Source organism: Acomys russatus, chromosome 7 (genome assembly GCF_903995435.1).
Source record: "Acomys russatus chromosome 7, mAcoRus1.1, whole genome shotgun sequence".
In the NCBI taxonomy this organism is placed as follows: domain Eukaryota; kingdom Metazoa; phylum Chordata; class Mammalia; order Rodentia; family Muridae; genus Acomys; species Acomys russatus.
Genome location: NC_067143.1, coordinates 35,559,280 through 35,578,005, shown reverse-complemented (window position 1 = coordinate 35,578,005; position 18,726 = coordinate 35,559,280). Strand labels below are relative to the sequence as shown.

Here is an 18,726-nt window from a genome sequence, read left to right as displayed (position 1 = left end):
AGAGATTCCTTCCTTCTACACTATGACATGTGTGCACTTTTTATTTATTTATTTTTTTGAGACAGGGTTTCTTTGTGTAGCCCTGGATGTCCTGGAACTCACATAGATCTGCCTGCCTCTGTCTCCTGAGTACTAGGATTAAAGGCATGCACCATTATTGCTCAACCATATGTGCACTTTTAAAATTTATCATTTATTATTATTGTTGTTGTTGTCTTTCTGAGTCAGGGTTTTTCCACATAGCTCTGGCTGTCCTCACACTCACTATGAGAACCTGGCTGATCCTGGACTCATAGAGATCCACCTGCCTCTGCCTCCTGAGTACTGGGATTAAAGGCATGTATCACTATACCTAGCTCATTTTTTATTTTTAAAGAATCATTTATTTTTAGTTTATGTGTATGGGTGTTTTGTCTGTGTAGCACATGTGTGCAGTGCTCTGCAAGGCCAGATAATGGTGTGGATCCTCTGTCAGCTGCCATGTGAGTGCTGGAAATTGAACCCACGTTCTCTGGAAGAGTAGTCAGTGCTCTTAGCCCTGAGCTATCTCACCAGCCCCACACAGACCTTTGATAATGATAACAACATTAAATAAATATATAGCTCTCTGACTCTAAGACTTCAGCTCACTGAATGACCAAAACTGGACTTAGTAGGAATCCTCAGATGTTTGCCCGTGACAGATGCGGGCTTTCTAATTAGCTGTGAATGCTAGCAGTGCTGTACAGCCCCTGAGAGAGTCAGTGTAAACATAACCACAGTGCTGAGCAGGGTGTCTACAGTAAGGCAGTGCACTCCTCTAGTCACTAGACTAGACTAGAGTCTAGTGGAAGGTGAGGAATCCAGCTGCAGCAGCTGTAGCTTTCAGGAGCGATATGATGTGGACACTTAGGCCGTGTCCTGCCCAGGGCTGGGCATGTAGCTCAGTGGTGGAGTGCTTGCTTAGTACCTTGGTGGTGCACTGTTGCAACCCAGCACTTGTGAGGTGAAGGTAAGAGGATCAGGAATTCAAGGTCTTCCGGCTAAGTAGCAGGTTTGAGGGCAGCCTGGGCTATATCGGAACCTGCTTAAAAAACAAGTAAACAAACAGAACTCAGGATAGTCCTATCTTGGAACCCTTCCCACTCTAGCAAATTGTTTCTTTCTTTTCCCTAGTCTTTCTGTGTGTGCATATACATGTGCAGGCATATGCTTGTGCGCGCGCGCGCGCGCGCGCGCGCACACACACACACACACACACACACACACGGGATGGGAGAGATTGACTCCTCTCCAGGATCTAGGTCGCTTGGGAGAGTGCTCTGAGACTATAATACAGTGTGCTATTAGCTCTACATTTCCTCATTGAACTCCATAACTCACAGGGACCCGGTGTTGTAAGCCTGTAATTTGGGCTCCTGGGGAGGCTGAGGCAAGAGAATCACAAGTTCAAAAGCCAGGCAGAGCAACAGTTTAGTAAGAACCTGTCGGAAAGTTAAAAAGTGACAGCTGCCAAAAAACGCATCCAGGGCTGGGAATGGAACTCAGTGGTAGGTTGTTTGCCTGGTCCTGAAGGGACGGACAGGGGCCAGGGACAGACGGATGGACAAACACACACTGGAATCCAGAGGAGTCATCTCAGAAAGGTTCTACAGGGGCTCTCCTACCTTGTCAGCCACTGTATTACCTGCGAGGCTGGGTAGTCTGCTGCCTTGGTAGATGTGTTTTTCAGAAATATTCAGTTTACAATCTTACAAAATAAGGAGAGCAAGGTTCTTCATCCGGTTCCCAGGGTAGTTTGAACTGTTTTGACTATCCAAATGTTCCCTTTCCTTGTAGCTCACCCACAGAAACAAAGAAGTGCCCTCCGCTGTCTTCTGGCCCACCTGAGCTAGCCTCAGCCTGCTCCTCCAGAGAACAAGGAATCTTGGTTTTTTTGTTTTTTTGTTTTTTTTTGCATCAGGCTCTACCCACAGATTGGTGACTTAGGCCCAGAATCTTTGTCCTCTCTTGGGTTGCTACTCAGGCATTTCCCTGTGCTCACCCTCAACAATTAGGTCATCCTGTAAGAGAACCCAGCAGGCCAGCCCTTTACCCTGAAGGTCCTTTCTGGCCTCCCCGTGTTAACTTGCGCTTTCAGGCTATTGAAGTTGTTTTAGGTTGCCACTAACAACATTGTATACTACCCAGCTCTGCTCTCTGGTGCCCAGGGATCAGACCCCTGGAGATTACTTGGCCAGCCCTCTTTTTATTGTTTTAGAATAAAACTACTAAGTTACCCCAAACAAATAAAAAACCAGGGAAGTACAACCGAGTTTGGATTTCTCCCACAATGAATGCTTGCAATTGTTAGAAATTCTTTCAGATGATTTCCTCCTCTGCTGCTTATGCTGTGCTGGCAACATGTTCGTCTGCCCTGAGTGGTCTGCACTGCACCCCAGATAGCTTTTACATCCGGCACTGAGGCTCCTGAGTCTCGGTTCTGAATCATTACAATGCTCCTCAGACCTGAGCTGTGGCCCTCCTAAAAGTATATAGGTGCCAATTTGTGGAGTTGTTTGGCTTTGTGCCTCCTGGTTTTTCTCCTGCGGTCCTCCTGGCAGCCCTCCCTGCCATCGCTACAGTATCAGAAGGCTTTGCTACAGGAACAGGCTATCTAAGCATCCTGCGGCTCTCAGCAGACATCTGCTTTTCACTTGGATTAGTTCATGGTTTCAGGACACCCACTGAAGCTCTCCTCCTGTGACCTCCTGCAACCCAGGCAGAAGGAACACCCCTCATTTGAGACCCAGCATTTTCACTGCAGAAGGAAAAGAGTATGAGAGTTTGTTTGGACAAGATAGACATCCATCTGCTCCTAAGTCATTGACCTTCTGCCATAGCAGGTCACATGAGCCACTTACCTTCTCCTCCCCCAGGCATTCATTCCAGCTCTTAGAGATGGTATGACGTGAGCAACAGGGGGTACCTCACTGAGGACTAGGTCTGTTGAGGGAGACATAGGGAGCCTTCCTGTGCTGGAGAACCACACTAACCATGAGAAGACTCTGTAGGGTGACCTCTAATACGATTTAATATGATGCGTGCCGTATTATTTGCACATCCCTTCCAATGCCCAGTCATATCCGGGACAGGGCAGTCCACACATAAAGGATCTCATTTCATTTTATTTGGTGTTATTTTTATTGCATTTATTTGTTTGCTCATTGATGCATGAGTGCTGTGGCATTCACATGGAGGTCAGAGGACAATTTAAGGGAGTTATTTTTTCTCTTTCCACCATATGGGTCCTCGGGATTGAACTCAGGCCATCAGGCTTGGTGGCAAGTACCTAAAACACTGAGCCATCTTGCTGGCCCTTCTTTCATTATATTTCTTAAGAATATAAATTCTTAACAAGACTGGATGGAAGTTATAATTCCCATCTTATAGCTAAGGAAGACAGAGGAACTTGTCAGCAAGTAGAAAATGGTAAGGTGTCTCTAGATCATACTGTGTTTGAAGTAGACTGTAGATTGCAGGGTTTTTGAAGATTAGAAATGAAGTACTGTATGATTTTTAAGTTACTAAATAGAGTTTATAATATATTTATGAAATAATGTTAAGTATAAAACCTAGATCTCTGTATGGGGAGGCCTGGCGGCACTCAGAGGAAAGATAGCAGGCTACCAAGAAGAGACTTGATACCCTATGATCATATATAGGGGGAGGAGGTCTCCCTCAGTCACAGTCATAGGGGAGGGGAGTAAGGGGAAAATGGGAGGGAGGGAGGAATGGGAGGATACAAGGGATAGTATAACAATTTAGATATAATATGAATAAATTAATAAACTATACAAAAACCTAGATCTCAAATATATTCACTCTTGAGGGTGCAACAATGTAAAAGCTATATACAGGTGAGCTTGAAAAGCAAGGGAAAAATTAAGTACTTCAGGGCAACAGAGTTTAATCTCTTTTTGATATTTATTTATTTGTGGGTTTTGTTTAACTCTGTGGCCTAGGTTGGGCCTTGAACTTGTGATTCTTCTGCTTCCGCCCCGCAAATTGTAGGATTACCAGTGTATGGCAACCAGCTCAATATTATGTTTTTAAACATTTGTGGTATGTGTGTGGATACATGTGTGCATGTGTGCATGGGGAGGGTGTACATCCTATGGCACTTGTGTAAAGATCAGAGGACAACTTGGTAGAGATAGTTCCTTCCACCTTTTGTGGGATCTGAACCCAGGCTCAGGCTTGGCGAGACAGGGACCTTTACTTTACCACTGAGCCATCGTACTGCCCCAATAAATACATGTTAAAATAGAATTCTCCATGCCCTAGTTGTGACAATTTTTGTATATAGTCCATCTGCTTCCATATTAACACACTAAGTGCTATTTTTGATACATTCTGTAATTGTGTAGAAACAGAGCCACATGTGACATTTTGTTTATGTTGACACAAAGCACTGATATGCAATAGTAGAATTAGAAACTCAGGCCTTTTATGTTTCCAGTTGCTCTTGAGAGTGAGTGGCGATTTCCTGGTCAGAGGCCAACGGTTCTTCTCTTCTCTCTGCAGCCGTCATTTCATCAAGCTGATACTGTCCGTGGAACCCGCCACCATGGGCTGGTGGAGAGGCCAGCCCGGAACCGGTTCCACCCACTTCACCGCAGGTCTGGGGACAAGCCCGGGAGACAAATATCCTTTTTCACTGTGTGAGGAGAGTGTGAGTTTTGAAGTGCTTGAGAAATGGTCAGGATTTATCTCCCTGTGGTTCTCCTGTGGCCTCAGAGCATCTGATCTGCAGAGAGGAAGCAATAAAAGTAACCGGGTTTAAAACTGTAAACATCCTACAGTCAAACTGGGAGAGACCTTGGCAGGTGCTTATGAAAACATCAGTATGAATGAAACAACAGAACATAAACATTCTAGCATGCAATGTATCCTTGCCATTTTCTTCAGAAATCAGCAGCGTTGAGTTTGACTTTGAATCAATTTAGAGAGATTTAGTCTGTTTACCAGAACCCAGGCAAATTGATGATCTGCTGTGTTTCTGTTGACCTGATGGCCTGCTTTCGGCACATAGAGAAGAAATCTCATAAGATTCTCCATTTGCATACTTTCAGACTCAATAAATGACAAGTAAATGTGTAAAGATAGTATTTAGGAAAATTCTTAAACAGTGATGTGCCGCCAAACTCTGTGTTGCTAAGTAATAAAGAAAAGGGGGCGCGAATTCATCAGGCAGTCTGATGCTTGTTGGGAACAGGGGTTGGGGGCAGGCAGGCTGGGGTGAGGCCACACAGTGCTGAGGGGTTGGGGCAGGCAGACTGAGCTGGATGCTGTGGGAGAGAGAGAGACAGAATCATGCAGGGAGCTTTCCTCACTTCAGTCTCCTCGGGTGGAGGAAGGAGCAGATAGGCGTGGCGAGTCTCCCTGCCGAGAGCCGATTCCTGGCAGTGATGGTAGAGTTGGCTTCACAAGCTTAGAAACCAGGAAGTGGGGGAGGGCACTCATGTTTACTGAGCACCTACCCATGCCAGGCACTGTGCTGGGCGATTTATATGTCAGTTAGTCCTCAGAATTCAATGAGTCGTTTATTTTTTTAACCCTCATTTTCCCACGAGAAAGCTAGATGTCAGAGTAACTGGCCTAGGATTCCACTGCTGTGACTCATGTAGCCCAGGCTTGTCCACTCAGTGGCCATGAGAACCACGTGCTAGAGAACACTCCTGTGAGAGATTGCAGGGATGCACAGAGGAAGCCCCGACTTTCCTTGCCTTTAGGGCCCCTGGGTGAGGTGAGGACCATGCCCCTGGGGAATGCTGATTTCTCCCAGTCTCCTCTCCACACACTCCAGATTCGACCACAAAGCTGCAGTGGCTTCTGGTTCTCTCTGTTATGTGGCTGCCATCAGGGAAAATGAAGATGACAAATGGTCTTGAGAAGTCCTTCCTGGAATGTGTGATGACATCATATAGATGCAGCAGGTAAAAGGGCAGCTCAGTCTATCTCACTAGCACGTGTAAGTATGGAGTGGCGCTTGGAATTCTCTGCTAGATGACCAGATGTTTCTCTGCCTGATTGAATAACACAAGGGCTGGAGTATATAGCTCAGTGGAAGAGTGAACCCTTGAGGGGTTGAGTTTAAAGAAAAATGTTCGTTTGTTTCCTGCTAGTGTGGCTTAGTGGTAGAGAACCTTGTTTATGTAAAGCCTTGGGTTCAATTCCCAACATGAAAGAAAGAAAGGACTAGAGGGGAGGGGAGAAGGAAAAGAGGGAAAATAGAAGGAAATAAGTGGGGAGAAAAGGAAGGAAAAGAAAAAGGGAAGGAGACCGAAGGTTGAAGGTAAGTAAGAGTAGGGTGTGGTGTGTCCGCTCATTAAGCCTGCATCCCTGGAGACTCTTCCCTGGACCAGGCAGTGTCTTGAGCACTGAGGACAAAGTGAGGAATGAGATATCAACCTTGTATTTTTGAGTTTTACAGGGATATGATAGACAGTTAAGAGACAAATAATAATAATCAATTAAGGAAAATAACTTCAGATGGTGTCTTAGTTACTGTTCTATTTCAGTGATAAGACACCATATCTGAGGTACCTTATAGAAGAAAGAGTGTATTGGGGCCTTAAAGGGGGTTTCAGAGGGTTAGAAGCCATGGCCGTCATAACGGGGAGCATGGCAGAAAGCAAGCTGTCAGGCATAGCACAGAAGCAATAGCTGAGAGCTCACATGTTGAGACACAGCCTCAAAGCAGAGAGAGCAACTGGGAATGGCTTTTGAAGCCTCAAAGCCCACCCCAAGTGACACGTTCTGCAACAAGGCCACATTTTCTCACCCTTCCCAAGTAGTTCCACCAACTAGGGATGAAGTATTCAAACATAAGAGGCTATGGGGCTGTTCTCATTCAAGCCACAGACATAGAGTGTGTAAGCAAAGGGAATGGAATACAGAAAGTCCCCTAAAGGACTGCATTGCATGTTCAGGGAACCTGTCCCTTTTTGGATAATCTACCCTAGAGACTGAGCTGGCTCTGAGTCAGCTTGTAAGAGCATCAGCAAAACTTGCCAGCTCCCAAGAGAAAGGAAAAACTGAACAGATATACAGAGAAAGTTGTTGAGCAGAAAGTGTGAGAATGATTCGCTGATCATAAGCCATCTCTCTGTGATCTTTTCCTACGCCCCTAATTGGGATCCAGGGCCTGGACATCTGCTGCTGTAGAGAAACTCGTTAGCCTAGAGGTGTCACTAACGAATTTCTGAGTCCTGATTGAGGAGTTAAAAGAGTCAGCATCAAGGGAATAGTGGGGTGATTTTATATTTCAGGTGGTAGCTTCGAATTTGGAGGGAGACACCTGGGACCTTTGCTTTTCAGGCCTGCATACTGTTAGGTGTGAAATAACTCACTTTAAATTGTTGCCTTACATATACATATTGTATATGATGTTTTGCCTGCATGCGTGTCTGTGCACCATGTATGTGTCTAGTGCCTGGAGAAGTTAGAAGATGTGAGATTTCCTGGAACTATATATAAGTACAGACAGCTGTGAGCCACAATGTGGATTCGGGAAGCCAAACTCGGGTCCTCTGGAAGAGGAACCGGTGCTCTCACCCTCTGAGCCATCTCTCCAGCCCCCAAGTTTTGCCATTTTAAAAGCAAGAAAACTGGTTTGAATTTCTGTTGGTTCAAACAGAAAAAAAAAGAGATGTATTCAGAATTCTTTTATTGTATGACTACAACACAATATGTGGGTATTGTGTTAGGGTCATTGGACTGGCTAGCATAAGGGCTTGGTCCAGGGCTACAGTGGTTACAAAGAAAATGAACATTGTTCAACAAATACTCCAGCTTCCTCTTCGAGTGGGCAGCCATGACCCACAGGGCTCAGGCGCATAAGATGCCTTCTACCGTAGGCCGCATTATTAGCATGCATAGCCACCATAAGGCCAGGGCTTGCCACAAGGTGACCCTGGTCGACCCTAACACCTTCAGGCACCACAAAGGCTATTCTTGGCTCAGGGAGCTCATTCCAGAAAGTACCTTTTTGCAGCAGTCCATGCCTTTACCAGCCACCCACCCCCCACTTCTCAGTAATGGCAAACCTGCTCCATCTCAAACACCGTTTTGTTGAGTTTCTGGATTATTTACATAAATGACAGCACACAGCTATTTTTCTGATCTGTAGGTAATGTAGTTAAAAAGAGGACACACTAGCAAATGTCATCTTCTAAGAAGTGCGTTGTTTTGAAAGGGAGGAAACAGCGGGGCAATGGTGGTGCATGCCTGTAATCCGAGTACTCAGGAAGCAGAGGCAGGTGGATCTCTGTGAGTTCGAGGCCAGCCTGGTCTACAAAGCGAGTTCAGGACAGCCAAGGCTACACAGAGAATCCCTGACTTGAAAAACAAAAGAAAAAAACAACAACAACCAAAAAAAAAAAGAAAGAAAGAAAGAAAAGAAAGGGGAGAGGGAGAGGGAGAGAGGGAGGGAGGAGAGAGAGAATTGGGAACCACCCTGCTCTGCTCTGCACCAGGCCTTGCTTTGATTGATCTCAGCACAACAGGATGGACATTTGAGAACATGGGACGTTGTTCTTTGAGATTCGAAGAAACACTGTTCCCCACCTGCTGTTGGAGTCTTACGGTACACAGTCAGGGCTCTGAGGAGCTCTGGGCCTTGGCAGTCATGCACCGCCCCCCCCATCATGCACATATGCACACACATATATACACACACTAATATGTTAAAATTTCTTGACTCGTTCTCTTTATAGGGGCATGTTTGGGCTGAACGTGGCGGCTTATAAGTACAGTTCCAGCATTCAGGAAGCCAGGATAGAAAGGTGACTACAGTTCAAGGCCAGCCTGGGCTATACAGTGAATTCAAAACCACTCTGGTCTAGAATGAGACCATGTCTTAAGGAAGCGAGAAAAAAGAAAGGAAAGGAAAGGAGTCAGAGGACAAGAGAAAACAGAGTAGCAATAAAGATACAGCATAGGCGGGTGGGAGCACCACATCGCATCCCTCCTTGGACAGGGAGGCCTGCCTTCTCCACCTTCCAAGCTCACTCTTTGCCGAGCTCAGAGTCACACCAGCACCTCCCTCCCCCAGTCCCCTCAGGCAACGAGGATAAGCCAAATTAAATGAGCTAGAACTAAAGAGGAGTATCCATAGGCCACATCTCCTAGCTTCTTGTACCTCAGCCTAGTCACAGGAAGAAGCCCAGGGACTCACTGCATTGTCATGTTGAGTGCTTGTTAGCCAGGTTGCTGTGCAAACTCAACACCTCAACAGTGAGGTGACAAATACCTGCCCAGTGTGTTATTTTTATACCATTACATTCTGACTTGTGTGGCCAGTACTTACTTGGTGATGGGACCTAATTTTTTTTTTCTTCCCTGAGACTGGGTCTCACTGTATAGCCCTAGCTGTCCTGAAACTCACTATATAGAGCAGGCTGGCCTCAAACTCACAGAGATCCTCTTGCCTTTGCCTCCAAGTGTTGGTATTAAAAGTGTATACCGCCATGGTTTAAAGGATGGTGGTGTGCTTGAAAAGCAATGCTAGACATTTGTTTTATGAATTGACCATCTGTAAGCAGAAATTCATCAAATCCTTCAGAAGAAGGAAAGGTGGGTAAGCAAAGGCTGTGAAACTTGCCTCCTCCCGACAGGCTTTGCCAACTCCAATACTCCAGGATTCATGTCTCATGGGGCCTTCTTACTCCTTCATCACCTCTGCCTCTCTTCTCTCTTCCTGAGATCTACCCTGAACTTCACAGACAGTAAGCCTGATCAGATTGAGAAAAGGTGTCTGGAAAGCATCTCTGTCTTCTTGTGTTGGCTCAGAATCAGATTAAGAAATAAGATAATGAGACCTGACAAAGAAAACAAGTATCTGGAAGAAAAACTTGCAGCCATAATGTTTTTCTTGGCAAAGGAAATCATTAAGATCCCATTCGTACCCACATTTCCCTAACTCCACGTTCTGTGTTTACTTAAGATGCCCAGCCAGAGCTTCCATGGTAGGTCCCCACTTCATTAGGACCCCATTTCCTGCTGATCCCAAGTAGGTGATACTTTCCTTTCTAGGCCCCATCTTCTTCTGAGGACACCCCAAAGAACACGTTCTCTCATTTCTGGGGCCCATAGTGTAAAGTCTTAGCCTTTCAGCAACATGAGAAGGTTGAAAGGTGATTTTTTTGTTTGTTTTTCTTAAGATTTATTTGTTTGCTTGTTTGTTTATATAGTTTTCGAGACAGGGTTTCTCTGTATAGCCCTGGATTGTCCTGGAACTCACTCTGTAAACCCAGCTGGCCTGAAACTCAGAGATCTGACTGCCTTCTGAGTGCTGGTTTAGTGGTGTGCGCCACCACTGCTCAGCTAAGGTTTATATCTTATTGTGTTTAATTATGTGGGGGGGGAGGGGGGTGTGCACATGAGTACAGATTCCTGGGGAGGCCAGAGGCGTTGGTTCCCTTGGAGCTGCCATTCCAGGTGGTTGTGAGCTGCCTTTGCTTAACTATTTAGCCGTTTTTCCAACTCCCTTATTAACCCTTATCATTAATTGTTTTATTAATTTATTTTTGAGACATAGTCTCACTAGGTGAGCCCTGATGGGCCTGGAGCTTACTATGTACACCAGGCTAGACTTGAATTCACAGAAATAAGCCTGCCTTTGCCTCCCAGAGTGCTGGGATCAAAGACATGTGCTACCATACTTAGCTCTTCAATTTTTTAAAAGCAGAATAGTATGACTTACAGTGTTTTAAGGTAGTCCTCTGAGTGCAGGTCACTAACCAGCACTAACAGCTCTGCTGCACTATCTGTGTGTAGCAAACATTCTCTTTGTCTCTCATGTATTTGGAATGGGTCTTCAGGCACGCCAGACCCAGTAAGCAACACAGAACCTAGAAAGAAAACAAAGCCCTTTACATGAGGAATTTATACCTACTTCAAGTCTAGTACAGTTCTCTTTTGATTGAAAAGCAACAGTAGCTCACCTTAATTTGGAAAAAGAATTTTTTAGACAGATATGGTTGCACACTCCTATAATTAATCTTAGCACTTATGAGGCTGAGGTGGAAGGATTGCTGTGAGTTGAGGCTAGCCTAGGCTACGTGATAAGTTTTAGGCCTGCCTAGGCTACTTAGCAAGACTTTGTCTCAAGAAAGAAGAAAAGAAAAAAGAAAGAAAGAAAGAAAGAAAGAAAAGTCCCAAAGCCTTCCAAAAACAACCTCAAAAAGGAAGTGCATCTCCCAATGCTGGGGCCCGAACCCAGAGGCTTACACATAGTAGACCAGTACTCTGCCATGAAGCGATATCTCCACCACTTCTGGTTTCTCCTTAGTATGAGAAAGTCTCACTAAGTTGCCAACTCTGCTCTCAATCTTGCCAGGGGCTATGGCCAGGGGACCATCATTAAGACTACCGCTGTGGTGTAGACATCTTGCATAGACAAGCATTCAGCAAAAGGAACCACTGGGCCTCAAGCACCTCATTCCCACCAGGAAAGCACTCTTCTTGGTCCTGACTTGAACCTATCCCTGAAACAGTCACTGTTTGCAGGAGAATGACATGCCTTGACTAAAGCTAACCTGGGCCTGAGTTCATCCATCCCATGAGAAAAGGAGGCCTGCATAGGATGACAGTCTTGCCATTGTTTGTCATGCAAGTAGACAAAGTTCTTAAAAAGAAAATCTTGGGCAGGAGATGTACACTCACACACATACACAGAAAGAGACAGAGAAGTGTGTGTGTGTGGTGAGGGTGGGGTGGCTGAAGCCTTAGCTCAGTGGGCAAAGTGCTCACCATGCAAACTTGACCTGAGTTTGATCCCCAGAACCCATGTGAGAAAACAGGACATGGTGGTGCACACTTGTATTCACAGCTCTGGGAAGGCAGAGGCAGGCAGGCCCCTAGGTTTGCAGGCCAGTCAGCCTTGTCTACTCAGCAAGCTGCCAGCCAAGGAGAAGCTCTGTCTCAATTAACAAGGAGACAGGCACAGTGGCACACACCTTTTATCCCGGCACCCAGGAGGCAGAGGCATGGTCTACATAGAGAGTTCCAGGACAGCCAGAGCTACATAGGGAGACTGCCTCAAAACACCGAAATCAGACAACAGCGAAAGGCTTCTTGGTTCTGAAGAATGGCATCCGAGATGACTTCTGACCGCCACAGACACACCTGTGTGTACGCCTTCACTCGTGTACCCACACACACACACAACACGAAAAGAAGCATCGTGGGGGAGGCAGGCTTAGAAGGTGGCAGCATAGAGCTGACGAGGATTGTGGAGGGGGCGCCCCCAGCTGTGGAGATCTGCAGCTGAACCCTCCTGTTTCAGTTTCTTAATTCTGCTTCAACTCCTCATACATTTTGTTTTCCTTTATTAAAACTTCCACTTCGATGGAAACACTTTTGCAGCTAGTTACTCTTCACAGCCCCTGGATGAGAGTTGGCCAAGGTAAGTAAGCTGTATAGAAACTGTTTGTTTGTTTTACAGAAATATTTTAACAGATAGGAGAGAACCTCGTTTTAAGATGCTGTCACTTTATTTTAACCATCTTTAATGCTGTTTTAGACTTATTTATCATTTTAGGTTTTTAAAAAAAATATTTGAGACAGGGTCTCTTGTAGCTCAGGCTGGCCTCAAACTTGTGATATAGCCAAGGATGGCCTTGAACTCCTGATCCTCCTGTCTCTACCTCTCTAGTACTGGGATTAGAGACATGGTCCACTATGATTTGTTTATTGGTGGTGGTGGGTTTTTTGTTTTGTTTTGTTTTTGTTACAGGGTCTCTCTATGTAGTTCAGGTTGTCCTGGAACTTGCTATGTAGACCAGGCTAGCCTTGAGCTTACAGCAACCCTCATGCTTCTGCCTCCCAAGTGCCTGGCCTACATAGATATTTTTAACATTAAATTTTGTTTTATCTTGGAAAATCTAAGTCTTGAGCTGTGGCGGTACATGCATGCAACCCCCAACAATAACAGGCAGGAGGGTCACAAGTTTGAAGCTAGCCTGAGTGACAGTAAACTCCAGGTAGCCTAAGCTGTCTCAAATCACAGCGACATCAAAAAACCCTCAGCCTTTCCATGTATAATTCTGAGCTTGTAAGAAAATATAGAATAAAAATTACGTAAGCAAATCTAGATCCAACTAGAAGCACATTGGGGAGCATTGGTCTGGTGTGGTAGTCTTATGGTAGATATGAAAAATTAACCCCTTCTCTGCCATTTCTCAGTCAACTGCTGAAAGGAGTGAAGGACTTCTCAATAGAAAGCGTGTGCGTGCAGTGAGCTGGCAGAGGCTCTGAGGGTGTTTGTATCTAGTGTAATGGTGGCCCACCATGACATTAATGATGCATCTGTTGTGTGTGTGGCATTAGTTTACACCTCCACATCAGACTAAGAGATTCTTAGTGCATGCATTACCAGGAGTGTGTTACACACCTGTATGTAATCCCAGAATTTGAGAGGCTGAAGCAGGAGGATTACCATGAGTTCAAGGTCAGCCTAAGATACAATGTGAGACCCCATGCTCCCCCCACCCCACCCCACCCCCCAAAAAAACTCAACTCTGAAGCCTTTGGGCTTTCTTTTCTTTTTTCTTTCTTCCTTTTTTTTTTTGACTCACTTTATAGACCAGGCTGTCTCCAACTCACAGCGATCCGCCTCCTTCTGCCTCCGAAGGCTGGGATTAAAGGAATGTGCCACCACTGCCTGTGGCTGAGCCCTTATCATGGATAACATAGTCTGGATCTGAGAAAGGAGGTCAAGGCGGCCAACACTGGCCCACCTCACATAACTTTTCAGCCTCCTCAGGAGTCCTGAGTTTCCAGTTTGTAAGCTAATAGAGTGTTGAATTTTAAGTCAGAAAGGGCAGATCTCCAAGTGATGTGCTTCATCCGTGTTCCTGAGAAAAGTGTCTTTTGCTTCTTAGAGCCCTGCATTTAGTCAGGTGACTATTTCACAGGATGGCTAGAAAGTGTACAGCTCTCCATGGCCTTCCACATGACAGCAAAGTATTCACACCCAGGATTGCTAAACAGGCCCCTACACACACACACACACACACACACACACACACACACACACACACACACACTCACACACTCAAGGTACATGATTGAGGTGACTGTTACACTGGACTACAACCTCCCTTCCCTTGGGCTGGTGTCGGGGGGGGGGGGGTGTTAGCTTTCCCTTCTGCCCCGCTCAAGCCAGCATTTGAGTGTGCCCAGTAGCTGATGCTATGCTGTGGATTTGTAGTAGTTTTCCTGAAAATCAGAGCTACTGGGTCCTGAGGGATCATTCAGTCTGGCCTCCTCTCCATAGTGATGAGCAAAGGCAGGCTGATGTTTTAGCTAACCCTGAGCCTTTATAGTTAGGCTAGAGGAACCAGCTGTCACACCCAGGCCGAAGCACTCCATTGGTCTGTCCCAAAGCTTAAGCTTCTTTCTTTTTTATGTCATTTTGGTTTCTAAAGGCAACAACCTCCTTGGAAAGAAGAAAAGCATCCTGGATTCAGGCTAGCATCTGCACTTAACAGGTATGTGGGCTGTCTAATAGTAGAAGCACATTTCAAGAAGGAGACAGATTTGATTGGCTCAGGTAGTCTTTGTGTGTACTCTTGTGGCCCATATTGTTTATATCAGTTGTGTTTATATGAAATTATTTTTAAAATGACATTGAGTGGGTAGGAGACGGTGTAGTCAGTAAGAACATGAGGTCTGAGGGGGACCACCACCAAGGTCTGCCTCCTACCGTGTGGTCCTGGGCAAAGTGACATCTGTCTGCCTTAGTATGGAGGTAGCTGCACCCATGGTGCGATGGCTGTGAGGATTAAATAGGAAGCTACACGGAGGCACAGTGCACAATAAATACCAGCTCTTCTGGAGGCTACTCTGGGCTGTACTGTAGGAATAACCCAGATCATTTTCAGTCCCAACATCTCAAGAATGAGTGCCCTTTCCTGCTGTAAGAGCATAAATGGCTTGCCCCAGAGCCCGTTAGCGGATAAGCAAAGGGGAATTTGAAAAAACAAAGCCCTCAAATCAGGCATGGCGGCTCAGGCTGGAACCCAGTACTCTAGAAGTTGAGGCAGGAGGACTGCAAGTTGAAAAACAGTACGGGCTATGGACAAACCTTGGGAAAAACTTAAAATTAAAACTCTTAGTGGTGTGAACTTTTCAATATATGCAGGAGAGAGAAAGTTGTAAGCAGCCCCTGTGCCCACTCAGAGTGTTTCTGCCTCGATCGGCATTCTGCCAGGCTTATTTCTCCTCTCCCTCCTTCATAGCCATTCCACGGCCAGCCAGATAAGCTGCTCACCTGTAAGTGCCCCTAACAGTGGAAGGCCAGCCAGAGGCTTAAAAATAACAGCTGCAATGCAGTTAACGAAATTAACCATAATTTCCCCTACATGGTTCGATAGCCAGTCTGCATTGCCATTTTCAATCATCCCTCTGTGTTTGACTGGTGTTTCCTGGGTTCCTGTGACTCGGGAGGAACTGAGAGCCCCAGGGCTCGCGCTGTTTGTGCTGCATTCCAATGGTTCTCCCTGTGTCGCCTTTTCCCTCCTCGGAAGCCACGTGGTTCAAGTCACATGAAGCTGTTGCCTGAAGCAGACCATGAAGAAGTATTTTAGGCTAACTTGACGTTGCTCATGTGCCTCTTCATAACAGACAGTTTGATTTGACCTTTGGATGGAATAAATAAATAGTTGTCATCTTTTGGAGTGGAAGTTGTGCATACACTAGAGCTATCTGAGAGCATTTTAACTGCTTGCTACTGATCAAGAGCCCCCAAACTTTTGCCTAGATCCATTTATACTCTGAAAACCCACTGAAGCACTGAAAGACCATTTCTCTGTGTGGGTACACCTATTGGTACTTAGCTGCTACCGCTAGCAGTCTAACTGAGAGAGGTGGTGTACTCATTGGTGCATTTCAGCATCCAACAATAAGCCCAGTACGTGCCAACAAAAAGAAACACAAGAGCATTTTCTAAAACAAATGAACAAAATGTACAGAGAACAGTTTGAGCTGGAGTCATTGTGTTCAGTCTGTTGTACTGTGACATATCTTAGCACAACTGCTGAAAAGCTGCGCGGCGCTGCGCCATCTGAGGGTGAGAATGAGGAGGAGGGCGCAGCGCTGCGCCATCTGAGGGTGAGAATGAGGAGGAGGGCGCGGCGCTGCTGCCTCGGCCTTCATTCTCCCTGGAAGGACATAGGAAGCGCTGTTTCAGGTGCTTCTTCACATAGACACAAGAATTCTCAGCAACCCTAGTACAGCCACAGGTTGGACTGGCTGCACACCATCTTCTGAGTGACAGAGAGGAAAAGGGTGATCTTAGGGAGGCCGCAAACCCGAGGCCGGCCTTGTGCCATTAACTTCATAGTGTAAGGCTATCCAAGCACAAACTCGTTGGACATATGGTGGTCCTCAGATACCTTCTTGATGTAAAGGACTGCAGGTAGGTCCTGACCCGTTGCTGTGTGGATGTTTGTAAGTCTATTATTCTCATCTTCTCTTCGGTTGATAATACTCAGGAAAAAAAAAAAATTGCACTCCACTAAGGAAAAAATGGATTTTCAGCCAGACTCTCTCCTCCCCTCCTTAGGACCAATTCTGATTCTGCTCTTCACACGAGTGCTCTGAGCACCAAGCCCCAGGACCCCTATGGAGGAGGCGGCCAGTCAGCCTGGCCTGCCCCATACATGGGTAAGACACACAGGCTCCTGCTAACAGCATCTGTGCCTTCTGCTTCTGTGCTGTCTGCAGTGCATGCCCATCCCCAGTTTGGCGGTCTTCAGAGAACAGCTCCAGCAGGGGAAGTGTGCGTGTTGATGATAGAGTGAGAGCGCATCCTTTCCTCGCTTCTCCCCCAGCACCTGCTTCCCTGTCGGCATCTCTTGGCTCTTGAGTCCTCTCCCTGGGGCACCAGCGCTTTTCTAGGCACTCATCGTCTTTCACACAGGCTCCTGCAGCTGCATCCTCCCTGCTCTTTGTCCTAGCATACATCCGTGCAGCCTAACTTGATGTTGGGTCCTCTGAGGCCTCCTTTTGTTACTGGTAAAACCAGATTGGAGGGAGTGGCTTCACTCTGTGGGTCCATGGACTTTGTATGGCTGAACCTCAAGATGAGGCAAACCCTCCCAGGGGCCTGCAGTACTGGCACAGGCAAGCCCTCTCGGAGGGGCCAGAGAGAGCCAAGGAGACATCTGCAGGAAGGCATGTCTCAGAGAAGGTGAGGGAGAGGGGACAGATTGGAAGCTAATTATTGTCGCCTCCTTGTTCCCCGTTTCTGCTCAGAACACATTTCTGTAAGATGAAAGAGAAAGGCCGGAGCCAGGCAGTGGTGGCGCACATCTTTAATCCCTGCACTCAGGAGGCAGAGGCAGGTGGATCTCTGTGAGTTCAAGGCCAGCCTGGTCTACAGAGTGAGTCCAGAGTGAGCCAAGGCTATCTCATGCTCTCAGCCTCCATCATTAACCCTGTCTGCTCCTCATACTCTCCTGCCAAGACCTACAGCACACCCCACTTCCAGACCTGAGCCGTGGCGTGCCTCCCCTCCCTGTTCCCAGCCTGCTCTTCATGGCGCTGTGGGCTCGCTGAGGTTTTCCTGCTGTTTCATCCTGTTTCTCATGTCTCCCTCTCCTACGTCAGCGTGATCCCTCGGCTGTGTGTGTACTTCTGTGGAGCCTTCCATGGCCTTCCCCGTCTCTGCTCCTAAGCTACCCATGTCCTCCACTACCCCAAGCTCCTCCAAGCAGATGCTGTGACTACTGCTTCCCCATGTAGACATACTCCCCCCCACCCCACCCCAAACTTAAGCTGAATTTCTTGAAGGCAGTATCTTAAAAGTTTTGTCCTACCTGACACAGTAGTACCTGGTACAGAGGCACGCTTACTGCTGGAGATGTGCGAAGAAATCACACAGTACCGAGCACACCCAAAACTCACTCTAGGTGCTCACATCTAGCCTGCACCCCAAGTAACCATGCGTCCTTCAGACTCTTGCCAAGCCTGTCTTTCTGGGCCTTCTAATCTGGAAAGTACACAGGCTTGAATTATCTGTTCCATATATAGATTAATTTTGAGTATGAGGCCTGGCCTAGATACTAGCTTTTCCGGTTTTCTTGATAGTTTTGGTCTATTTAAAGCGTAAAATGTTTGCTCTTTCTGAAGAGAGCCATTCATGGTCTTTGTTCTTTGCATATAGTACAGAAGGGATTTTATAGTAATTGTTACTACATTTGCTCCCTTGGTATAATTCATTTGCTGAAGTGATTCTTTGCTTGTAAAGCCTGAGAGCATTGGAATTAGTTGGGGACATCTGCTGTGCTTCCACACATGGGGAATATGAGAGGGAAGTTGGAATTGGACATGGGTCACCGAGCAGTGCTTGGAGAAGTGGTGTGTGGGGAAGAGATTAGCTCCGGGATAGGTAGAGATGAAGATGCATAAACAGTGCCTTTAAAAGCAGAGGCTGTAACCGGTAGGGTGCCTGTGCACACAGCGAGGTCTCTGTCACCCTGCCTGGGAGCCAGCTAGCCTAGTGGGATCTTCCCCAGAGTTCCTGCCTTAGCCTCACCCTCTGTGCTGAGATTATCTGTCTCTAGCAGGGATTAAAGGTCGAGAGAGGACAAGGGAACCCGTAGGGAATTCAAGGAGCATTCAAGCTGAAAGAGAAAGAAAGTAACCAAAGAAATTGAAGGTTTATTCTAAGAGATATTTCATCTCTGAGGGAAGAGG

General features: G+C 46.4%; 1 protein-coding gene across 1 annotated transcript in view; it reads left to right on the top strand.

Moving 5' to 3' along the window:
- Nucleotides 1–18,726, top strand: part of Crtc3 (CREB regulated transcription coactivator 3) — a 103,206-nt gene that overhangs the window by 56,914 nt on the left and 27,566 nt on the right. Inside the window, exons 3-6 of the mRNA XM_051148817.1 lie at nt 4,546–4,665; nt 12,369–12,430; nt 14,454–14,516; nt 16,592–16,692. Coding sequence (XP_051004774.1) covers nt 4,546–4,665; nt 12,369–12,430; nt 14,454–14,516; nt 16,592–16,692 — 346 coding nt within the window. The remainder of the gene's footprint in view (nt 1–4,545; nt 4,666–12,368; nt 12,431–14,453; nt 14,517–16,591; nt 16,693–18,726) is intronic.